Source organism: Schistocerca gregaria, chromosome 4, assembly GCF_023897955.1.
Source record: "Schistocerca gregaria isolate iqSchGreg1 chromosome 4, iqSchGreg1.2, whole genome shotgun sequence".
Classification (NCBI taxonomy): Eukaryota; Metazoa; Arthropoda; class Insecta; order Orthoptera; family Acrididae; genus Schistocerca; species Schistocerca gregaria.
Window position 1 is genome coordinate 734,287,669 of NC_064923.1, and position 22,327 is coordinate 734,309,995.

Genomic DNA, 22,327 nt, shown 5'->3' on the forward strand with positions numbered 1-22,327 from the left:
AATCACATAACAGCTCATCCAGGCTTGTAATACATACCTTTGAGAGCCATCCCTGTACAGCATTTTCCTGGAGATGTTCATATGAGCCTTAAATATAGTTACTTACGGTTTATCTATGATGTATTACATAACATCAAATCCGTTACACATCATGCGAGACCATCAATACGTACTCTACAAAGCCAATCCCATCTCTGTCATGACTAAGATTGTACACACATTCCAGGGCAACTGCTTTACTTTCCTTACTTCAAAATCACTAATATACAATCCATCAAGCCTAATCACAATAAGGAGGGGCCATCTTTATACACACATTCACTATAAAAAGTCACTGAAAAGAAAGTAAATAATATGCATGCCTTGTATACATTCAGTGGGAAGAAAATTATAAGGATCAGACCTTCCATGTTCACATTTTATGATCCTTTAAAGATGATGTAGAGTGTGTATGTTCTCCCACAATAATCACCTTTTACAAAAATTTATTCACTGTAGGTGCTGCAGATGATGACAGCGTGATGCAGGAAATTCTGCATATCAGATATCATGTGCTTTTGCTAAACAGAGAGACAGTGACAAGTAAGCGTACAACACTCAGTGGCATGAAATAGAATTATTATATGAAATAATTGTTTAAGTTTACTTCATGTAGCAGCATCCTATCTTAAAAGTACATGTTGTCTATTATTGAGAAAAATAAGTTGAATGTAAAAGTAGACCAAACATTAGCATAATACAAAAAGAAGCTTCCAAGTAATACACATGCAATATTTGATGATGTTCCCAAAATTAATCATTCATTAGACTAAACATATTAGTACAAAAATTCTTAAGTAGTATGTCTGCAGTTGCCTGACCTAAAACCTATTGTTATTAGTTACCTTCATATCCTCACTTGACTTCCTGACACTGTGTAAACTATTCCAAATATATTTAGCACCACTTTGAAACACTATGTGTCTATTTCAGATATTTATGAAGTTGTGTCATAGAAGACTTTTGATATGACCCATACACCTTGTACTCCATGATCCAAAACATTATGATCACTGCTCACTCCAAGACTGGATGCTGACTGATGACATTATATCCACTGACAAATGAGGAAACATTTAAGTGATGATAAGGGGTAGAAATGGGAAAATCCAGTGACATGACAAAGGGCAGTTTGTTATGGCTTGACACTTGGGAACAAGCATATCAGAAACAGTGGAGCCAGTCAGTTGTTCCCATGCTACAGATGTGAGCAACGATGGAAAATGGTTGAAGGATGATGACATGACAAGTAGGTGACAAGGTGTTAGGCATCCACACTTCATCACAGAATGTGGGGGCTTGCCCACTTGTAGAGCAGGAGAGGTAGCAGATCTGATGAAAGAATACAGTGGTATTGCAGGCTGAAGCATTTCAGAGCACACCATTCAGTGTACATTTTTGAACATGGGCCTCCAAAGCAGATGACTACCATGTATTCCCATGTGGACACAATGACAGTATCAGTTATAATTACAGTGCATACAGGATCATTGGGACTGAACCATGGACCACTGGAAATCTGTTGCCTAATTGTATGAATCAAGTTTGTAATTTACGAGCTTGATGATGTTGTCCAGATACACTATCATACAGGCAAACAGCTGCTCAAAACATGGACTGGTAGTAATTGAATGCACAATGACAGCTGTGGACTCCCCCAGCAGTGATGGCACCCTCCAGCAAGTCTGTATCACAAGACCAGAATCATGCTACATTTGTTGGAAGACATGATACTGAACTTATATTGAAGTCTTGGACATCAAATTCATCTGATCTGAACCTGATGAAACATATCTTTGATACTGTTAGGTAGCAGCTCCACATCTTTAAAACACTGGCTCATGACTTACAGGAACTGTGTGACCATGCCAAATACCTCCAGAAACATACCAAGATCATGTCACATCCATGTCCTGCAGAATTCATGTACTAACATTGTATTTTGTTTATTGTGTACATCAGTGATATAATAATTCCACAAAATCCAAACCTAGTAAATTATGCCAGTGATGCCTCCTTCATAAGCTGGGGCTCTACAGAACAGCTACTAGTGCAAAACAATACAAAGAACATTAGCCTCATTACAGAATATCTGACCAAAAACAGATTGGCACTAAATAAGGACAAGATCATTCTGATGGAGTTTTTGCTAAATTATAAATCAGTTGAAAGAACTGATAAACATAAATTCCTGGGTATTATAGCAGATGAACTTCTTACATATGTAAAAAAGAATCTCCTGTAACACCTACCTGCTAAAATGCCTTTCTAGCATAATAGTGCCACCTGTCTTAAGGCAAATCTGTTTTGGAATGATGCACTTTCACGTACAACACGCTATAGAGATTTGTGGTAGGGTACCAGTGGTATACATGGATAGGGCTTTCAGATCCCAGAAAAGAGCAATTAGGATAATAGATAATATTAGTAAGTGTCATTCCTGTAGAGAATACTTCATTTTGTAAAAGAAAATATGGAGCATAGTATAATCAATAGTGAAATCCAAAATTATAATACAAGAAAAAGGAGATGATTATCACATACAATATAGTAATAAAAGGGCAACAGATCATAGTCCATTTTCTGCAGGAAGACATTTTTATAACAGACTGCCAAATAATATACAGCTGTTAAGTGGAAACATGTTTAAGACAAAATTAAAGCAACTGTTAATTGATAAATATTTGTACTCCATCAATAATCTTTAATGTTGTTGTGTATAATTTATCTTTATTTGTAAACTCTTAGTGATGTTCATATTTTTATAAACAGACAATGTCCATGACTGTAAAAGTTCTTATGGACAAATAAACCAATTATTATTATTAATATTATTATTAAGCAGATGGTCATAATGTTTAGGATGTATACTACCTGCTGTTTTCTGCATGGAGATAACTGCACCACTAAGTGGACGACAGCTGTCAGTATAGACAAGCTGTTTTGTATCCATACATACACACTTATCAACTGACCTGCTGCCCAAGAGAAAATAAGCATTAAGGTCTTCTCTGTGTACTCGGGTGTACTAACGAGCTTAGAAACATGTGACTCATAATAGCTATGATTATTAGTCAGCTAAAGATGTAAATATTGATGTAATGTTGTTCAGTACACCATCCTCAGTTACCATTAGAAATATCTGCATTTATCCCCCATCACACCATGTATACATTTGGGCAGAAGTAATACAAGATTTTTAATGTGAACTTTTGTCTGTTTTTGTGAGTGTCATGCATGGATTTTTATGATTGATTCTAGGGACGGCCTGGTCATGTTTTGGTGGTTGATGAAATTGGGAAAATGGAGCTATTCTCAAAAAAGTTTAAAGACTGCGTTTCTGCTGCATTTAGTTCACCAAAAGCCACAATTTTGGGAACAATTCCAATTGCTAAACAGCGGCCTATTCAGTTTGTTGAAGAGTTGCGCACACGTCCAGATGTTAAAGTAATAACAGTAAGTAAAGTGACAGCACTGTTGTTTTGTGTAGGATGTTCAAATGTGTGTGAGATCTAGTGGGACCTAACTGCTAAGGTCATCAGTCCCTAAGTTTACACGCTACTTAACCTAAATTATTCTAAGGACAAACACACACACACACACCCATGCCTGAGGGAGGACTCGAACCTCCACCGGGACCAGCCGCACAGTCCATGACTGCAGCGCTTAAGACTGCTCGGCTAATGCCGCTTGGCTTTTGTGTAGGATAATGATGCCAAGAACAAAAAAGAAATACTTCTTTGATGTTCTGAAACACATTTTTATTTGTTACCAAAAACTGACAGAATTCATTACTTGTTTCTATGACATTAATGTTTTTCCTAGGATTTAACATTAATTTATTCTCCCAGTTATCCTTAAACATTCTTTTAGTTTCATTTCAGCTGTCTAATTTTTCATTATAAGATAAGTTGATCTCCTTAAGTTTAGATGTAATGATGGACTTATTAATAGCAAGAATATATCTGTGTGAAGTTTTCCCAGTTGTTAAAATATTTGATATTTTCATTATAAGGGATCATAGTAGATTTTCTTTCCATAAGTGGATTCTGATGATAAATGATCAAGTGCTTGCAAACATTGTGTCTTTTTTAAGTTATACTCGATTATGAGATGTTGGAAGCATTTACTGTCATTACATAAAACATCAAACAATGGAAATCCAGGATGGAATGTAACAATATTATGAGAAGGAAAGGTGCTACTCACCATATAACGGAGATGCTGAGTGGCAAATAGGCACAACAAAAAGAGTTTCACACTTAAAGCATTCGGCCAATGGCCTTTGTCAACACACACACACACACACACACACACACACATGCAAACGCAACTCACACACACGACAGCAGTCTCAGTGTGGTTTCAATTGTGAGAGACTGCAGTCGTGTGGGTGAGTTGCGTTTGTGTGTGTGTGTGTGTGTGTGTGTGTGTGTGTGTGTGTGTGTGTGTGTGTGTGTGTGTGCGTGCGTGCGTGCGTGCGTGTGAGTGAACTCAGCATCTCCTCGTTTAGGTAACTTATATTACAGATTTATGCACTCATGTTCATATGCATTCTGCGAGTGTAAGTCTATAAACTTGTGCTTTGTTGCAGTTTATGTTTTTGTTTACTATCCATCTTTCAATATTGTCACTGTACAGTAAGTGAACATCTTTTCTGATTCTGTAGTAAATATTCCACTCAAGATTTTCCAGTACTATATGTTTTTAACATTTCATAGTCTTGTACTTTTGACTTATAATAGTAGAGATGTGTAATCCCAAGTCACTATCCAGTATGTATAAACAGTATATTTTTGTTAAAAACAAGATTCAGTGCCTTTACAGTTTGGTTTTGGTTTTCTCTCTCATTTGTCTGTTTTATGCAGTTCACTATTTAAGAATATCTTCCATGATATGTAATCAGTTTCTCAAATGTGAAGCTTCATAAGTATCTCCATTTACTTTTTATCCATGAATTAAATACTTTACCCAACATTCTCTACATCCTGTTTTAATGCTGTTTTACATTTCTTTTATGTTCAGCCTGAAGGTTATATGAAATCATTGAACTTTAAGATTGTTGTTGCTGTCCCTTTCACTTTTACTGCAAATTACATTGATGTTTAAAATTACCTGTTAAACTTGCAGGGTAGAGAGTGACATTTACCTGTTTTGAAGTAATTATTTTTCTAGGTTTCTTGCTTTTCTGTTTTTATTTCTGCTTCTTGATTTTAATGAGTACTGCAAATTGCTTCCGTATATCAACTGAATTAAAGTGAATGGAATGAAATTAATTGAGTCAACACATAAAATAAGATCAGTGAATATGGAATGTTATAAAGTGATATCAGTGAATACCAGTCGGGGATGCTGAGCTTTCAACATAATGAATTCTTCATTACAAATGAAAATGGATTCCACCCTGGGATTTGAACCCATATATCCTGCTTTTTACAAGTTGTTGTTTTAACCATTAAGCTATATGAGTCTGTGTCCTAAGCAGTCAGAACTAATTTCTATGTACCTAATTGCCACTTAGTACTTTGTTAAGATGTGTGGTGAACTCTTTTCTTAGTATTCTTAATAGTTGAGTAGGGGTGCATAGATAGTACATTTTGCATATATTTATGTTTCAGGTTGATTACAACAATAGAAATGGTCTTGAAAATGAAGTATCTGAGATGCTGATATCTGCTCTGAAAACAGTAACCTGAAATATAAATGTGTGTTGGATGTTTATAATAAATAATTTACATTATACAAAAATTTGTGTCTCTTATTTTACGATTAAATTTTTCAGTATCTGTACAATAAAGAAGTTCTTGTAGAATTAACCTCTTAATTTCATTGTTTTAGTTGTTATCATTTGTTGGCAACAGTATTCTTAATAATAGCTAATATAATTCAACACCTAGAATTACAGAAAGCACTGAACCACAGACATCTCTGCAGAACACTTAGAGGGGCTACCATCATTATTCAAATGCTAGAAAGCAGTGAAACACCAACTTCATAATCAGAAGTGAATGTTTCCATGGAATTGCAGGTAAATAAACACTAAATAAATTACCACAATAAATAAAATGTTTGTGCACTTTTTTTCCTTATTTTTTAATAGCAAAGCTTTCTATTTTGAGGCTTAAAGAGAAAAGTGAAGAAAACAGAACAGCTTCCATTGAAATCTTTGACACTCTGATGATTATTTGTACAGTAAATTGTCAATTATATTTTATTTGAAATAAATGTTATTTGCAGTTTATTTTAATGTAGTGTAATTTGGCTGTGCACATTGTGGTAAGAAAATAATATTTTCACTTTACATTTAGCAATCCTTAATTCTCAAATCAACTGCATTGCATACCCGAACATTAGAACTGTGTGCTGCAATGTTAAAACATACTTTGTGTACTGCAATGGTAAAACACATTTTATGTAAGTTTTTGTGTCAACCACAAACTGCTATAAGGAAATGGGGTCGCCACTTTGTGCAATGCGTACCAGGACTCGCACGCAATGAAGCACTAACTGGGTATACACTGTGGATACTGTTTTATTGCTACTAAATGAAGTGATGGACCAGCTGGCAGTCCAAAACTAGACTGATTAAACACTAAACATATAAGAAAGATGACTATTGTTTTTTTGGAGATTTTACAGGGTGTTGCTTTACTTGAGATAACTACACTGAGGAGCCAAAGAAACTGGTACACCTGCCTAATATCTTGTAGGGCTCTCACAAGCACGCAGAAGTGCCGCAACATGACGTGGCATGGACTTGACTAATATCTGAAGTGGTGCTGGAGGAAACTGACACCATGAATCCTGAAGGGCTGTTCACAACTCCGTAAGAGCAGGAGAGGATGGACTCTCTTGTAAACAGCACATTGCAGGGCATCCCAGATATGCTCAATAACGTTGATGTCTGGGTAGTTTGGTAGCCAGCAGAAGTGTTTAAACTCGGAGGAGTCTTCCTGGTGTGACTCTGTAGCAATTCTGGACATGTGGGGTGTCGTATTGTCCTGCTGGAATTGCTGAAGTCCGTTGGAATGCACAATGTACACAAATGGGTGCAGGTAGTCAGACAAGATGTGTACGAATGTGTCACTTGTCAGAGTCGTGTCTAGACATATGAGGGGGTCCCATATCATTCCAGGTGCACTCACCCCACACCATTCCAGAGCCTCCAGCAGATTTTGTACAGTCCCCTGCTGACATCCAGGGTCAATATATTCATTAGGTTGTCTCTGTACACGTCCATCCACTCAACACAATTTGCAACGAGATTTGCCTGACCAGGCATGTTTCCAGTCATCAGTGGTCCAATATTGGTGTTGACGGGCCCAGGCAAGGCATAAAGCTTTGTGTCATGCAGTCATCAAGGGTACACGAGTGGGCCTTCAGCTCTGAAAGCCCGTATCAATTATGTTTCATTGAACGGTTCACACACTGACACTTGTTGATGGCTCAGCATTGAAATCTGCAACAATTTGCAGATGAATTGCACTTCTGTCACTCTGTACAATGCTCTTCAGTCATTGCAGAATCTTTTTCTGTCCAAAGCGATCTCAGAGATTTGATCTTTTACCGGATTCGTGATGTTCACGATACACTTGTGAACGTACAGAAAAATCCCCATTTCATTGCTACCTCGGAGATTCTGTATACCATTGCCTGCACACCGACTATAAGACTTAAGTATTGATAACCTGCCATTGTAGCAGCAGTAACCAATGTAACAACCTGCGCCAGACACTTGTCTTGTACAGGCGTTATCTGGCGCTTAATCGTAAATATCTCAAAAACAATACACCATATGAAAAAATATTCAAGGCGAATAGTTAATATCAGTAAAGGGGACAGCAATCTGTGCTACAGCTGGCCGCCTCCTAACCACCCTCCCGCATGGTCTAGGTCAACTATGTATTTTCAAAAGGAACCACCCATTTTTATTGCATAATCGGATTCTATGCTATTTACTCAAATTGCTTCCCTTTCATTGTAGATGGTGCTGTAATTCATAAATATCAAGTGTATTTCACTTATGATGTAAATGTAAATCTTTGTGTTCTAACATTTGATGTTGATGTTCAGATGTTAATTGAGTGTTGCCGACAAGATTGTACAGTGCAAACAATATAGCTAGACATTGATATTTCTCGCAAATAAGTTACTTGTATGGTAATGTAGTTTTCTGTTCCCTACAGGTTGACTGTGGTGAGTCCGCAAACCATCAGAATGCTTGATTTCAGTGACCGCGCTAGGACCCTTTTATCAGGGTGTTTGATTTCAGTGTCTGGTTCCAGCCAACTGTTGTAACTCTCGCATTGGACACTATGTGGCTACCACTGCAATAAGGTAAAATGTCTATGAAGTGATACTGACATGCGTGCCTGCCATGGCGCGCATGTCACTATCACTTCATGGTTATTTTACATTACCACCGACCGAGCGAGATGGCACTGTGGCTTGCACTCTGTGAGTGCATGATGGAGGCAGCTGGGATCACTGATGACCATGGCAAGTTCGTGGTGCTTGTGAACCACCTCCATGCCAACACCTATCTTATCAGCTACCTCCTATTGCAGGCGCCATTTCCTGACAGATACAAGACAGCAAAGATGCTCATACTACAGTTCCTGTCGTGTTAACCTGAACAACTCCACGTAGCCATCGCCAAGATGTTTCTCAGCTGAGGAATTTTTGAGAAAGTTGGTCCTGAGATAACCTAATGGAAATAGAACAATCAAACTAGAATTCGTTTCCAAAACATTCCAGCAGAGTGTAACTAACAGTAAACAAGTGGGTCAGGTAACGGACGTTCTCCCAGCACAAAAGCAAGTTTTAACATTACATATTAAAATTGGTCGCCAGTCTAATTAAGCATTCTTGTGTCAAGCAAAATGATAAAGCAGAAGGCAGTTATAACATTTCAGCTCCTCAACACCTAATTAAAACGTTGCATCAGGAGGTGTCTGCTTCGTGCAAAAGGTCTTGAGTTCATATTGACGACAACAAGTAATTCTTCATTACAGACGTTTATTTACAAACAGAACTGACAGACTTTACAGACTCAACAACCGACTCTCCGAGCCAACCGCACTGCATATCCGAACTGGCAACTGACAACTCCTAGGTGTATTAATATCTTTCCAAACAATGAGAGTCTTTCACAATGTTTTGTTTACAATACAATAGCAATTCACGACTTAAAACTAAATTAGACATTACAGAATTTTAGTACAGATTAAAGTAAGTAAAAGGATCAGTACATATAAATTCTTACAAGCATAATTTCCAAATAGATTTTATAACATTTTTCTACCAGCTTCTGGATAACCTTCACCAGATTTGTACTGATGTTTCCAGAAATATCTTGACATTTGATTCTGGATATTTCTTGAGTGATTTAGAACAACTATTTATATGTAAAATGATTTAAATCGTGTTTGAAAACGTAAATAAATCTTTTTAGCAATATTTCTTGATACAAATCGTCTTTCGAAATTAGGTTATGAAACAGTTTTCACAAGTTTTCGTATTTTTGCGATCATAATATAGAATTTCTCCATAGAAAGTTCCAGAAGTGTGCATTAAACGTTCATTTACAGACTTTCTCTTTAGCTGGTGAGTTTTTAAAAGTATCTTGTCCATATTATACGAAATAATTTAGCTCAAAACTGATAATTTATACAATTAATCAGAGCTACAACAAACAGTGACTCTTTCTTTTACAAAACGAAATATAATTACAAAATTGAATGAAAATAGGTTACTAACACTAATATGTATTTACATTAATTCTATTTTTGTTCTTTCTGTGCAAAATGTCCTAATATTGACACAGTACAATATTTAAACATCACCAAAGTTTCCCTTTACATTTTGCATATCTGTATCAACATCCCCTAAAAGTCTACAGTATCGAATACTTCAATATGTCCTGTAATGTTACACAGTGCTAAGGCTGACCTAACCTTCCTTGACACATACACACTAAACTCTTTCCTTATAACTGTTCATACTACAACACAGTTACCTAACCTTGCCGTTAAATGTGCTACTAACAAACAAATGACCAATGAAATAGTTAACAGTAACATATGCCCCTCAGCAACACATACCTTAAATGAACTACGTTCAACAATTTATAAAACCAATTACCGAAACACATGAAATTAGTTGCAATACTGAACAGGGGAAAAGCTTCAAATGATTCTGAATTTAAACCAGGGGTCTGCAAATGATCATAATCTATAACTTCATTGATTATTCAAATAGATTTTGGACTTGCAGCCGGTCGTCGTAAACTTCTTCGCAAGATATCTTGGCTGGACAACTGCCAGGCATCTTCAGGTGAGCTGGGCGAGGACTGACGAAGACGTTCTCCGTTCTGTCTTATATAGTCTCTGGAGCTAACGACGAAGAGTTTAAAAGTGCACAAGTCTTCCGTTGCACACTTGCTGTTGGGTCGTGATCAGTCTTCCTGTACATGGTATCACTCAGTAGACTATACATCTTCTCTAAATACAACCCACGAGGTAACAAAATGGTAGAATTACCTTTATCAGCCTTCAGAGACCATCAAGCAGTTAAGACCACATGGCAGTGTACCACCGAGACTGTATGGTCTTCCTAAAGTGCATAAAGAAGGTCTGCCTTTACGACCTATAGTGAGTAATATTGATGCACCCACGTATGATTTAGCCAAACATCTAGCTTCCTTGCTGAGACCATTTGTGGGCAAATGTTCACATCATATACGGAGCTCTGCTGATTTTATCGATAGACTGGGGTCTCTCCACTTAAGTAGTTCGGATCTTCTAGTGAGTTTTGATGTAGTTTCCCTTTTTACAAAAGTACCTCTTGGGGATTCCTTGTTTCTAATTGGTCAACAGTTTGAATCGGACATCACTGCTTTGTTTCGACATGCTCTTTCCTCAACTTATTTTATGTTTAACCAGGAATTTTTTGAACAGTCTGACGGTGTCGCCATGGGCAGCCCTCTGTCCCCTCTGGTGGCTAACCTTTTCATGGAGGATTTTGAAGAGAGAGCACTTGAATCAGCGGTTTGTAAACCAACTGTTTTTTGGAGGTACGTCGATGATACTTTCATAGTCTGGCCCCACGGAGAAGAAAAGTTAATGGAGTTTTTTCATCATCTTAACTCCATCCATCAGAATATTCGATTTACCATGGAACTAGAGAAAGATGGTGTCCTTCCATTCCTGGATGTTCTGGTTAAACGGAAAAGTGACGGCTCGTTGCGACACTCTGTTTACCGTAAGCCGACTCACACTGATTTGTACCTGCATTCTTCCAGTTGCCATCACCCATCCCAAACCATGAGTGTACTTAAAACCCTTGTGCACAGGGCACACACGGTGTCGGATGCAGAGAATTTGCCTAAGGAACTTGCACATTTAAGAACGGTGTTCAGGGACAATGGTTACTCGACCCGGCAAATTAACAGGGCCTTCGCAACTAGAGCCAGGAACCGGGAAGTGGATAAAGAAGAGAGTGCGCCAGCCAAGTCTCTAGCTTTTCTTCCCTTCGTTGGTAATATCTCTTTTAAAATAGCAAGGATTCTAAATACTTTTCATGTGAAAGTTGTTTTTCGTCCGCCTTCTAAGATTTCATATTTGCTGGGTTCGGTGAAGGATGATCTGTTGCTGCGGAAGGCGGGAATTTACGAAATACCGTGTCAATGTGGTATGGCCTATATAGGACAGACAACACGTACTGTGGAAGAGCGTTTCACAGAACATCAACGTTGCACCCGTCTACTGCAACCCAGTAAATCTGCAGTTGCGGAACATTGTATTTCTAACGGACATTCAACGGAGTACGACAAAACTTCGACTTTGGCCACAGCAACAACTTTTTGGGACTCCATTATTAAAGAATCCGTTGAAATACGCATTGCTGGAAATTTAATGAACCGGGACAGTGGTTACCAATTGAATAATGCATGGAAGCCCGTCATCACAGAAATTTTCTCAAGACGAAGACGCCAGAAGACATTGATACCTGCGGCCAGCAACAATACCGACGGCACCTGAGTTTCGCAGTTCCACCAGCGAGGGCGCTGTTGTTGGGCGGTGTGGCTCTTCTGTCTCCACGACTGCAACGCATGCGCGGCAGTACTATCAGCGCACTATATAAGACGGAATGGAGAACGTCTTCGTCAGTCCTCGTCCGGCTCACCTGAAGATGGCTGGCAGTTGTCCAGCCGAAATATCATGCGAAGAAGTTTACGACGACCGGCTGCAAGCCCAAAATCTATTTGAACAATTGATTCACCGGGAAAATTTCAAATTTTTCTTCATTGATTAGTACAGGGTCTCTATGTCTGTGCATTAATTAAGCTGAATTATAATAGATAACACAGCAAATAGTTCTTTCTTAAACTCGGTTTGAAGCAACTAAACAGAATGAAAATCTAACTACTCTGGCTATGAAGGAACCATTGAATTGCTTCATTAGCTAACTAGGCTAGTACGTGAGGCCCCATAAACTTTCATGGTTTGAAGAACCAAGCTCATTAACAAAGCTAATCAGTATGTATGAGAAATGGTAAGTATTCTTATCATTAATTATTAATTAAATAAAGCACAACAAACTATAACTCTTTAAATAACAAATGTGCTTTCATAAGCAGTGTCTTGACCTAATCAAAAAATATAATTGGCTGTGCAACTGACAACACAACATTAAATTCGAGTTCAGCCACTTTCTCTTAATAAATTAGGAGACTCAAAATTAAAGTCAGTAGGATAGGAATCCTGTCCAGGCTTCTGATATGGGATAATCATGGGTATAAAATAGAGATTTTAGCAACATCACAATTATTGCTAAAATCAAACAAATTTCACAAATACCTGGTCCATTTAAAGAGTGCTAAATTTAAACAGTTTGGTGGAAGTCTAGTGCCACTGGTGGTGCAATTTTCAGAGGCTGTTAACCTGGTGGCAATGCAGTCATAGTAATACTGTTGGCCTTGCCCTGTTACACGTCTTCTTGGCGTCGAAATTATATTTTTATAGGGCCAAAAACCACGCCATGATAATGGTATCACCAAATGCAGCATCCGAGGCCCATAAATACTGCCCTTTAGCTATTCTGGCCTCAAAACTGTAGGAATATGAGCCGCAATTATCCGCTACTGCTAGCGAGATGTTAATCCCAGCACTGCTCAGCCCAGACTCATCTGTCACAAAGGACGAGTTGCCACATGCGCACCAACCACACCTTTTCCACTCTGCAAGGCTACTTCCTCAGCTGCGGGGCTTCCCCAAATCTTTTACATTCAACCCTATGTTCCCTTACTATGGACCAAGTCATTTACAGTAAATTACAGAACAATCATTCCATTAGTTATTTAAATCCACAAGCATAATTTAAACAATATTGTTCAAAAGTTTCACGTAACTGTAACATGTATACATAGTCAGAGAATTTCCATAACAGATACAACATTGTACATAAGCAATATTACAATTGACATAGAAATATCTATATGGGTACAAAATAGGTCAAAAATCAGTGTTACATCCCCTTCAGTACTCTGCTGAAGGTTACTCTTCTGAATCTACACAAACGTCCTACCAGATCGTGCTCTCTGGTCACTATGGCTTCTCAAGCTGCATGAAAACTTAAACGGCAATGCTAATGCACGAGGACAAACTGCTGGATACCCAGTTATGCCTTGGCGACCGAAACCTTGCCCTCACGCAACATCACGCCTTGATAAACACTCGTATTGGCTCCGGAACTGACGTAAACAGCAGTTCCATCTACAGCCAGCCTGAGCCAACCTGCACACTGGCTGTGCACACAGAGACCACAATGCAGTTCTCAGTGCACAGTTCCTGGCCAACAGACAGTCACCAAGCTGGTCCAACCACGGCAAGTCCTTCCACGCCACATTTGCAGCAGCCTTGCAAGACAACATTGCAGTGAGGCCCCAACAATCGGATATCATGACGGTCACGGCACTGCATTTGTAGTGGAATGTAAACAACCACCTGCCACATTCACACCCGGCTGTCGACCTGCACCTAACCATCACAACAACTCACCCTGCCATGACACTGCACCTACTAGGCCGCATTGCCCCTGCTGGTTCCACACATGCTTTCATGCTGATGCATGCTACTGTCATCCACCCTGCAGCTACCCAAACTAGTACAGCAGTCTGACACAGGTACATCAGGTCGCTTTCCTGCTTCAAGCTGCCTTACTACGAAACATGACAACACCCATCACATCCTGTGTCTACATTGCAATGGCACGTGGCACTTCATCTATGACAATCATCTTAGAGCGTACTGTTGTATTTTCTTTAACTGTTTTTGTGTTGTCTCATTTCCTCTGTAGAGCTGTACCATGGGAAGCAAGGAGAGGATGTTGGTTGGTGGTCGGTATCCTCTTTCTATAACACAAACTGCATTCAGTTAATAACTGGTTCTTTATTCATAAACAAAGAGATATTTAACTTAGGTTTCCATGCACTGTGGTACAAGCTCTCTTCTATATAGTCGACGCAGCCTCAATGCCGTTCAAGGAGAACTCCGCTATGTTCACTATAAGGTTGCTAAATGCTGCTTGTCTCTGTGCTAGAGGCAAAGTCTGCGTCTCTGTCTCGTCAATACACTGGATCTAACGCAGCATACAGACTCGAACTAACTGACTAAACTGGCCCTCCAGTCGGCACCCGTGATCCTAAATGCTGGCAGCCAAGATGGAGTTGGCGGCGTGTTGTTGGCCTCTATCGATACTCTTGTAACCACTATGCCACATGGTGCGCTGGCGCCAGTGTACGCGAGCACATTCCTCCCCCCTGTAATACCGCACCGTTGTCGTGTAGTGAGGCTGCGAATGACAACAAGGAGGGAGGCAGTGACTGTGGAGGATGGTAGACCCCCGGCCGTATCCTGCCCTCTGGCTTGTGAGGCAACAGAAACATCCTCTGGAAAACTGCTCCAGGGCACACATCCAGGCCTGAGGGCGTGTGCTAGGGCGATGGCGATGGTGATGACTGATCCAGGTCCATGTGGTCAGCGAGCGGGGATGGCAGGAGCGAGGGCGCATCGTCCATCTGCTCCTCCTGGGGCTGGCGGCGCTGGATGCTCCGGAAGATGTACAAGTGTTGCAACGTCCAGTGGCGGCGGCCGTGCAGAAGTTACGCAGGTGATGGTCCGTCTCGTGGGGTGGGAGCGATAGGAGGCGAGAAAGAGTTACAGTGCCTGTTTCCATGTGTGGGTGGTGCAAAGCTGGGCCATCTGTTGTTTGAAAGTATGTACAAAGTGTTCTGCTTCTCCTTTGGACTGTGGGTGAAACAGAGCACTTGTTAGATGACAAATGCCATTGTGTTCACAAAACTGTTTAAAGTCACGTGAAGTGAACTGTGGTCCGTTGTCCAACACAAGTACTTCTGGCAAACCTTCAATGCAAAATATTGAGGACAACGCGCTTGAATGGTGCTATGTGATGTGGTGGAAGCCATAGGCACCCCAAATGGGAACTTGTTTAAAGAGTCTACCACTATGAGCCAAGGAGTATTCCAAAATGGTCTTGCGAAGGCCAAGCTGCAAATTTCTGTGGCAGAGTGGATTGGTTGTCCACACATGCGCGACACTGTGACATCATCTGTTCAATGTGGCCGTCCATGCCCTGCAAAGTAGAGTGCCAGCGGCTAACTGTTTAGTGCGAACTATTCCCCAAGGAGTATTCCCAACACATCCTTTTCCAATGCTTTGGGAATAAGCACACGTGATTGCCCACTGTCATTTTGAACTAGAATCACACCTTGTTAAACGGAAAGTCTATGCCGACGTGCAAAACATCGGTGCACAACTGAGTTCTGGATACTGTTCAATGAACGAGGCCAAGACGTGCGAATGTAATGCAACAAAATCTTGAGGTCTGGGTCTGCTCTCGTGGCCTGTGCTATTTTTCTGTGGTTTAAGGGAAAAGAATTCAGCAATTCAATTTTTAGTTTTGCGCATCGATATGGCAACCAAATGTGGCAGAGGCATCAAAATCAGTCAGGGCCTATGGGAAGGCGAGATAGGATGCCTGCATAGCCATGCTTTGCTGTAGGTCTCTAATAATTTCATACTGATTCTGCGAAAGCAACAAAGCCCGTCGTTGCAATTTTTGAGCAATGCGTGTAGCAACCGGCTTTGACGGATGAAACAAGGACTGCAAAAGCTTGTGACCTGTCGCTAAATAGAACTTGCGACCATATAACTAGTGATTGAATTTTGTCACACCATACACAATAGCGTGAGCCTCTTTTTCAATTTGAGAGTAATTTCACTGAGTTTAGTTAACAATTTTGAAGCAAAAGCAACAGGTCTGTCATATGCACCAATTCTGTGCGAAAGCACAGCTCCGATTTCGTCGACTTGCAAAACTACTGGCTTGGCAGGGTCAAAATGCACTAAACATCTGTCACTAAGCAAAGTATTTTTGAGTTTCTGAAACGCGTCTTGACGATTTTTACACCACACAAAAGGCACACTTTTCAAGTAATACAATGAAACCGCGAATTTAGCGGCATTTGATATGAACCGAATGTAGTACATGTTGCCTAGTACTGACTGCAGTTGTGACACATTGCGATGAACAGGCAGGTCACGGATAGCAAGCAAATGAGATTGGAGGGGGTGCACACCCTGACTGTTTATCACATGGACTAAGTTTGAAAAAAGTCACACTTCGAGACAACATTTGAGTCCTGCTTCTGACAAAACTCGAGATAGAGCACGCAAATTGGCAATGTGTTCCTCTGGTGTACGACCTGAGATAGCAATATCGTCAAGGTAGTTTGAGCAAAATGGCACTTTTGTAGTCAGCTGTTGGAAGTAACGTTGAAAAATGACGGGTATGGAAGCACTGCCAAAGGGCAAACGCAAATATTTGAACAATCAAAAGCGTGTATTTACAACAAACACTTTCTGTGATTCTTCATCCAATGGAATTTGCAAATAGGCATCACCTTATAAAAGTAACGTCCTGCCCCAGGCGTGTCCATGAGGGCGAGGTAACGGATAAGCGTCAACCACTGTCGGTGGGTTGTTGACTGCAGACTTGGAAGTCAACACAAAGACGAATGCGACCAGAAGGCTTAGGCAACAAAACTGATGGACTTTCCCACTGACTAGCTTGAATGGGAGCCATTACACCATTACCTTGTAATTATTTCAGTTCACTGACTGCTTTATCTCGTAAAGCAATTTGAATGGGGTTGGCTTGAAAAAACTTTGGCTGTGCATTGTCTTTCAGTCTAACATGCGCTGCAAAGTTATTAGCTTTTCCCATTCCATCGGTAAATAGTTTAGGAAATTCTTTAAGCAAACTATCTACACTGCCTTGTGGTACAAATGTAGAGACCGACAGTACGTTGTTGAGGACGCTAAAGCAAACAAATCAAAGGCATCTAAACCGAAAATGTTCTCACTGTCTCTTGACTTCAACACAGTAAAATTCACTGTCCTAGTGTGAGATTTGTACATGGCAGGCAAACTGCACTGTCCAGTCACTGGAATTTCCTGTCCGTTGTAAGCCGTGAGGTTGTTTCTATATTTAGAAAGTGTGGTGAGCCTAACTGTTCGTACTTGGCACGATTAAGCAATGTTAGTGAGGCACCTGTGTCTAACTGAAAGTTCACACGACAGCCAGCAATGTGTAACGAGACAAATAGTTTGTCAGAAAGTCTTTACACAGCACTAGGGTAAGAATGAGAGACAACCTTAACCTTTCGTTTGTCGCAACCTGTTGTAGGTTTGGAAAACACTATATTCACTGCATGTGTACGAGCCTTTTTTCTCTGAGAGCGGGTAAAATTGGCATTTTTGTGCCTTTGCAAACAAACTGCTTGGACATGGCTCTTTTTTCCATCCGTGTAACACGTTAAGTTGGGTGATGGGCAATCCTATCTTTTATGGCGAGCAAAACATCTGCGGTTCAAATGGCTCTAAGCACTATGGGACTTGACATCTGAGGTCATCACTCCCCTAGACTTAGAACTACTTAAACCAAACTAACCTAAGGACATCACACACATCCATGCACGAGGCAGGATTCGAACCTGCGACCGTAGCAGCTGCGTGGTTCCGGACTGAAGCGCCTGGAACCGCTCGACCACCGAGGTCAGCTAAAACATCTAGGGCAAGACTTCACTAAGTTCACTGGCTTGTTTACATGTTAACGTGGCTGTCCAAGTGTCTATGTACGCCCTCGCGGTTGTGGCTGCTTGGAACGGTCGCGAGCAAAAGGTGACTTGATTTGACAAATCGCAGCCTGGTCAATCTTATCAGCCGCTCTAAGATTTGCAACACTTGAGGAAGTGACGGATCAGAGTAGTTTAGGATCTGTTCCCGTATTCTACTATTGGGGTCATTGAATGTTACAGCGTCTCGAATCAAGAAGTCACAGTAAAAGTTGCCACAACTACACTTAAATTTGCACTTCCTACTCATGCTCATTAGTTCTGTATACCACTGACGGTGCATCTGTCGCGGCTTTTTCTGCAATTGAACTGATATCTGGTTACAGATGCTTGAATTAGCTGGTAATAGTACTTGGTTGATGCAGCGATTACTTCATCATAGCTAAGATCGTCGGGAGAGGCAGTTGGGAATAGTTTTTGTTTTTAGCCTGAACGCTGGGGACCCCGCAGTCGAAATAAAGTATCGTAGCTTCACAGCAGCTTGAACGCGATGAAGTGCACAATGAGACTGAAACTGCGCCAGGTATTCTTCCCATTCCTCGTCTGTGTCGTTAAATTGCCGGAACGGTGGAATGTTGGGCTGTGGCATTTGTTGGGCGTGTTGATCGGTCTGTTGTGCGGCTGCTGTTGCTTGTGCACCCAGAAATTGTTGTACCGTCGTCAGCAAGGCAGCAATTTGTTGCTTCTGAAACCGAGAAGCTCGTGTTAGATCCATTACATTGGCAGTGTGCGGCTGAGACGAGGGGACAGAGAGCGGAGGGAGCACTGTAGCCATGGTTTACACAAATTCGTTACAGTCAAAAACAAGCAAGCAAAGCCTCTGAAAAGAGAAATTTGATTAGTTCTGTGGCTCCCCTCCTGGACTACATGCAAGAACACAACAACAAAGTTGCAATTAGAAACCCATGAAATTTGAAACATAGCAGAAGCAACCAAATTCTTCGTCACTGAAATGTTCTCGTCGCCACTGTTGTATTCTCTTTAGCTGCTTTCATATCGTCTCGTGTGACAGGGTTGTAGCCGATGTTATTCAATCTGTATATTGAGCAAGCAGTAAAGGAAACAAAAGAATAATTTGGAGCAGGAATTAAAATCCATGGAGAAGAAATAAAAGCTTTGAGGTTTACCGATGACATTGTAATTCTGTCGGAGACAGCGCAGGACCTGGAAGAGCAGCTGAACAGAATGGACAGTGTCTTGAAAGGAGGATATAAGATGGACATCAACAAAAGCAAAACGAGCATAAAGGAACGTAATCAAATGAAGTCAGGTGATGGTGACGGGATTCGATTAGGAAATGAGACACTTACAGTAGAACATGAGTTTTCTTACTTGGGGAGCAAAATATCTGATGATGATCGAATTAGGGAGGATATAAAATGTAGACTAGATATGGCAAGGAAAGCGTATCTGAAGAAGAGAAATTTGTTAACACCGAGTATAGATTTACGTGTCAGGAATTCATTTCTGAAAATATTTGTATGGTGTGTAGCCATGTATGGAAGTGAAACATGGACAATAAATAGTTTAGACAAGAAGAGAATAGAAGCTTTCGAAATGTGGTGCACAGAAGAATGCTGAAGATTAGATGGGTAGATAAGTAAGTAATGAGGAGGTACTGAACAGAACTGAGGAGAAGTGGAAATTGTGGCACAGCCTGACTAAAAAAAGGGACCAGTTGGTAGAACACGTTCTGAGGCATCAAGGGATCACCAATTTAGTATTGGAGGGTATCATGGAGGGTGAAAATAGCAGAGGTAGACCAAGAGATGAACACCCTAAGCAGATTCAGTAATATGTAGTTTGCAGTAGTTACTCAGAGATGAAGAAGCATTCACAGGATAGAGTAGCATGGAGAGCTGCATCAAGTAAGTCTCTGGACTGCAGACCTCAACAACAACAACATATCGTCTCATTGTCTCTGTAGAGCTGCACCATGGGAAGCTAGGGGAGGATGTTGGTTGGTGACTGGTATCCTCGTTCTATAACACAAACTGCACACAATTAATAATTGGGTTCTTTATTCATGAACAAAGAGCTACTTAAGTTTCCATGTGCAGTGGTACAAGCTCTCTTCTCTATAGGCCATGTAGTCTCAAAGCTGTTGAAGTAAAAGTCCATTATGTTCACTATAAGGTTACTACATGCTGCCTGTCTCTGTGCTAGAGGCTAAGTCTGCGGTCCATCTTAGTGATATGCTGGATCTCACATAACGCTAACTGAACTGACTCAACTGGCCCTGCAGTCTGCAATAGCGATCCTAAATACTGACAGCTGAGAGGGAGTTGGCGGCGTGTTTCCAGCGAGTCTTGTCGTTGGCCTCTATCAATACTCTCATAACCTCTATGCCGCGCCAGCACCAGCACATGCAATTCCTAGTCAACACGGGCGCTGACAGTAGCATGCTGCCACCTCAGCTGGTACTTGGAAAACGTGCACCATCTGCTATACAACTACGTGCTGTGAACGATTCAGTGATACCCGTGATAGGCACATCCTCTATAATTCAACTGGACAAACACACCCATCGCCCATGGACGTTTTTCATGGCCGACACTGTAGAGTGAGTGTTGGGTGCAGATTTTTTGGGGGCATTATAATCATCTGCTGGACCTGGGGAAGGCTTATCGACGACCGCAGACGGCACACTGATCAGTGGTGCAAACAGTGACCATCTACCAACAGACAGGACTCCGCTACCTACTCCTGCTATGAAACAGTACTGGACCTCGCGCTTAAGTGCCAGGCATTGTTTGCGGAGTTTAAAACCATGACTACTGCATACACCGAATTCCGCCACACCAATGTCAGCTCATGAGCAGCTATCAAAACCCTCCACAACTGCTGGTCCGAGCCGATGGTACAGCTGCACATCACCCAGCAACAGCTGTCGTCGCACCAGCAACAACGAGAGCTGACTGCCTGAGAAATCGCCAGGCCTTCAGAACCACAGGTGCTTCTTACTTCTGGTGATGATGTTCCCACGAGCTGGCCATGTGAAAACAGTGATATTGCTCTTGCGAGTGCGTCAAGTGTAAAGAGTGATACTGCCTCTGTGAACAGATCCTGTGCCTCACGTGCTACTCCACATTAGCCCAATAAAAAGATTAACATTGTGTGTGACAGTACTGTACACAAAATTCGTACTACCCTGGTCTGCTGGTTGGACACCTGCCCCACTGCCTCACCCCCTCACATACTAAATGCAGCCAAGGTTGCGATTGAGGAAATGTTACACGAGTGCACCATTAAGCCATCAGACAGTGTGTGGGTCTCACCAATTGCTATGTAAATGAAAAAATATAAAACATGGAGCCAGCATGACCATCATTGATAGTTACCCCGAGCCCAATATTCAGGATCTCTCCTGAGAACTGGCTGGTGCAACAGTCTTTAGCGTGATTGACTCCAAAAGAGCTTATTTGCAGATCCCAATGGCCATGGAAGACATCTCAAAGTAGGCAATAATAACACTGTTTGGCCAATTTTAATTCCTCTTTAGGCCCTTTGGACTAAAGAATGCAGCCCAGATGAGGAAATGTTACATTGATGGCTTGTTTTTTTACCATGAACTTTTGCTATTGTTCCTTCGGTAATGTAATAATCTTCTCACAAACAGTTTAGGATCATGAGAAACAGCTCCAAGCAGTATTCGACTAACTAGCACAGTATGGTGTTGTAGTCAAAGAGGGTAAATGTCAACTCCAGAAGAAATATGTTACATTTGTAGGCCACCTCATCAATGTTTCGAGCATCCTCCCCATCCTGGAAAAGATAGACCAAATCCATAACCTACAACCCCCGACAGACTATCAAGAGTTGCGCCGTTCCTTAGGGGTAATTAATTTTTACTGTCGACACCTTCTTCATGACGCTGAAACACTTTGGCCACTCATAGAGTCATTCCATGGCAAGAACGCGTCGGGTAAACGTAAGCTCCCTTGGACTCCTGATATGCAAGCAGCTTTCGAGAACATCAAAACTGAGCTCGCTTGTAACAGCTGACGCCAGCGACCAGGCGATTTGCTCAGTGCTACAACAGGAAGTCCCTGGTGCAACCCAACCCCTACG

At 41.1% G+C, this 22,327-nt stretch overlaps 1 protein-coding gene across 1 annotated transcript in view; it reads left to right on the forward strand.

The window, feature by feature from the left end:
- Positions 1-6,196, forward strand: part of LOC126267465 (cancer-related nucleoside-triphosphatase homolog) — a 64,572-nt gene extending 58,376 nt beyond the window's left edge. The window contains exons 4-5 of the mRNA XM_049972736.1: positions 3,301-3,495; positions 5,658-6,196. Of these exons, the coding sequence (XP_049828693.1) occupies positions 3,301-3,495; positions 5,658-5,735 (273 nt within the window). The 3' untranslated portion in view covers positions 5,736-6,196. The remainder of the gene's footprint in view (positions 1-3,300; positions 3,496-5,657) is intronic.
- The last annotated feature ends 16,131 nt before the right edge of the window (positions 6,197-22,327 follow it).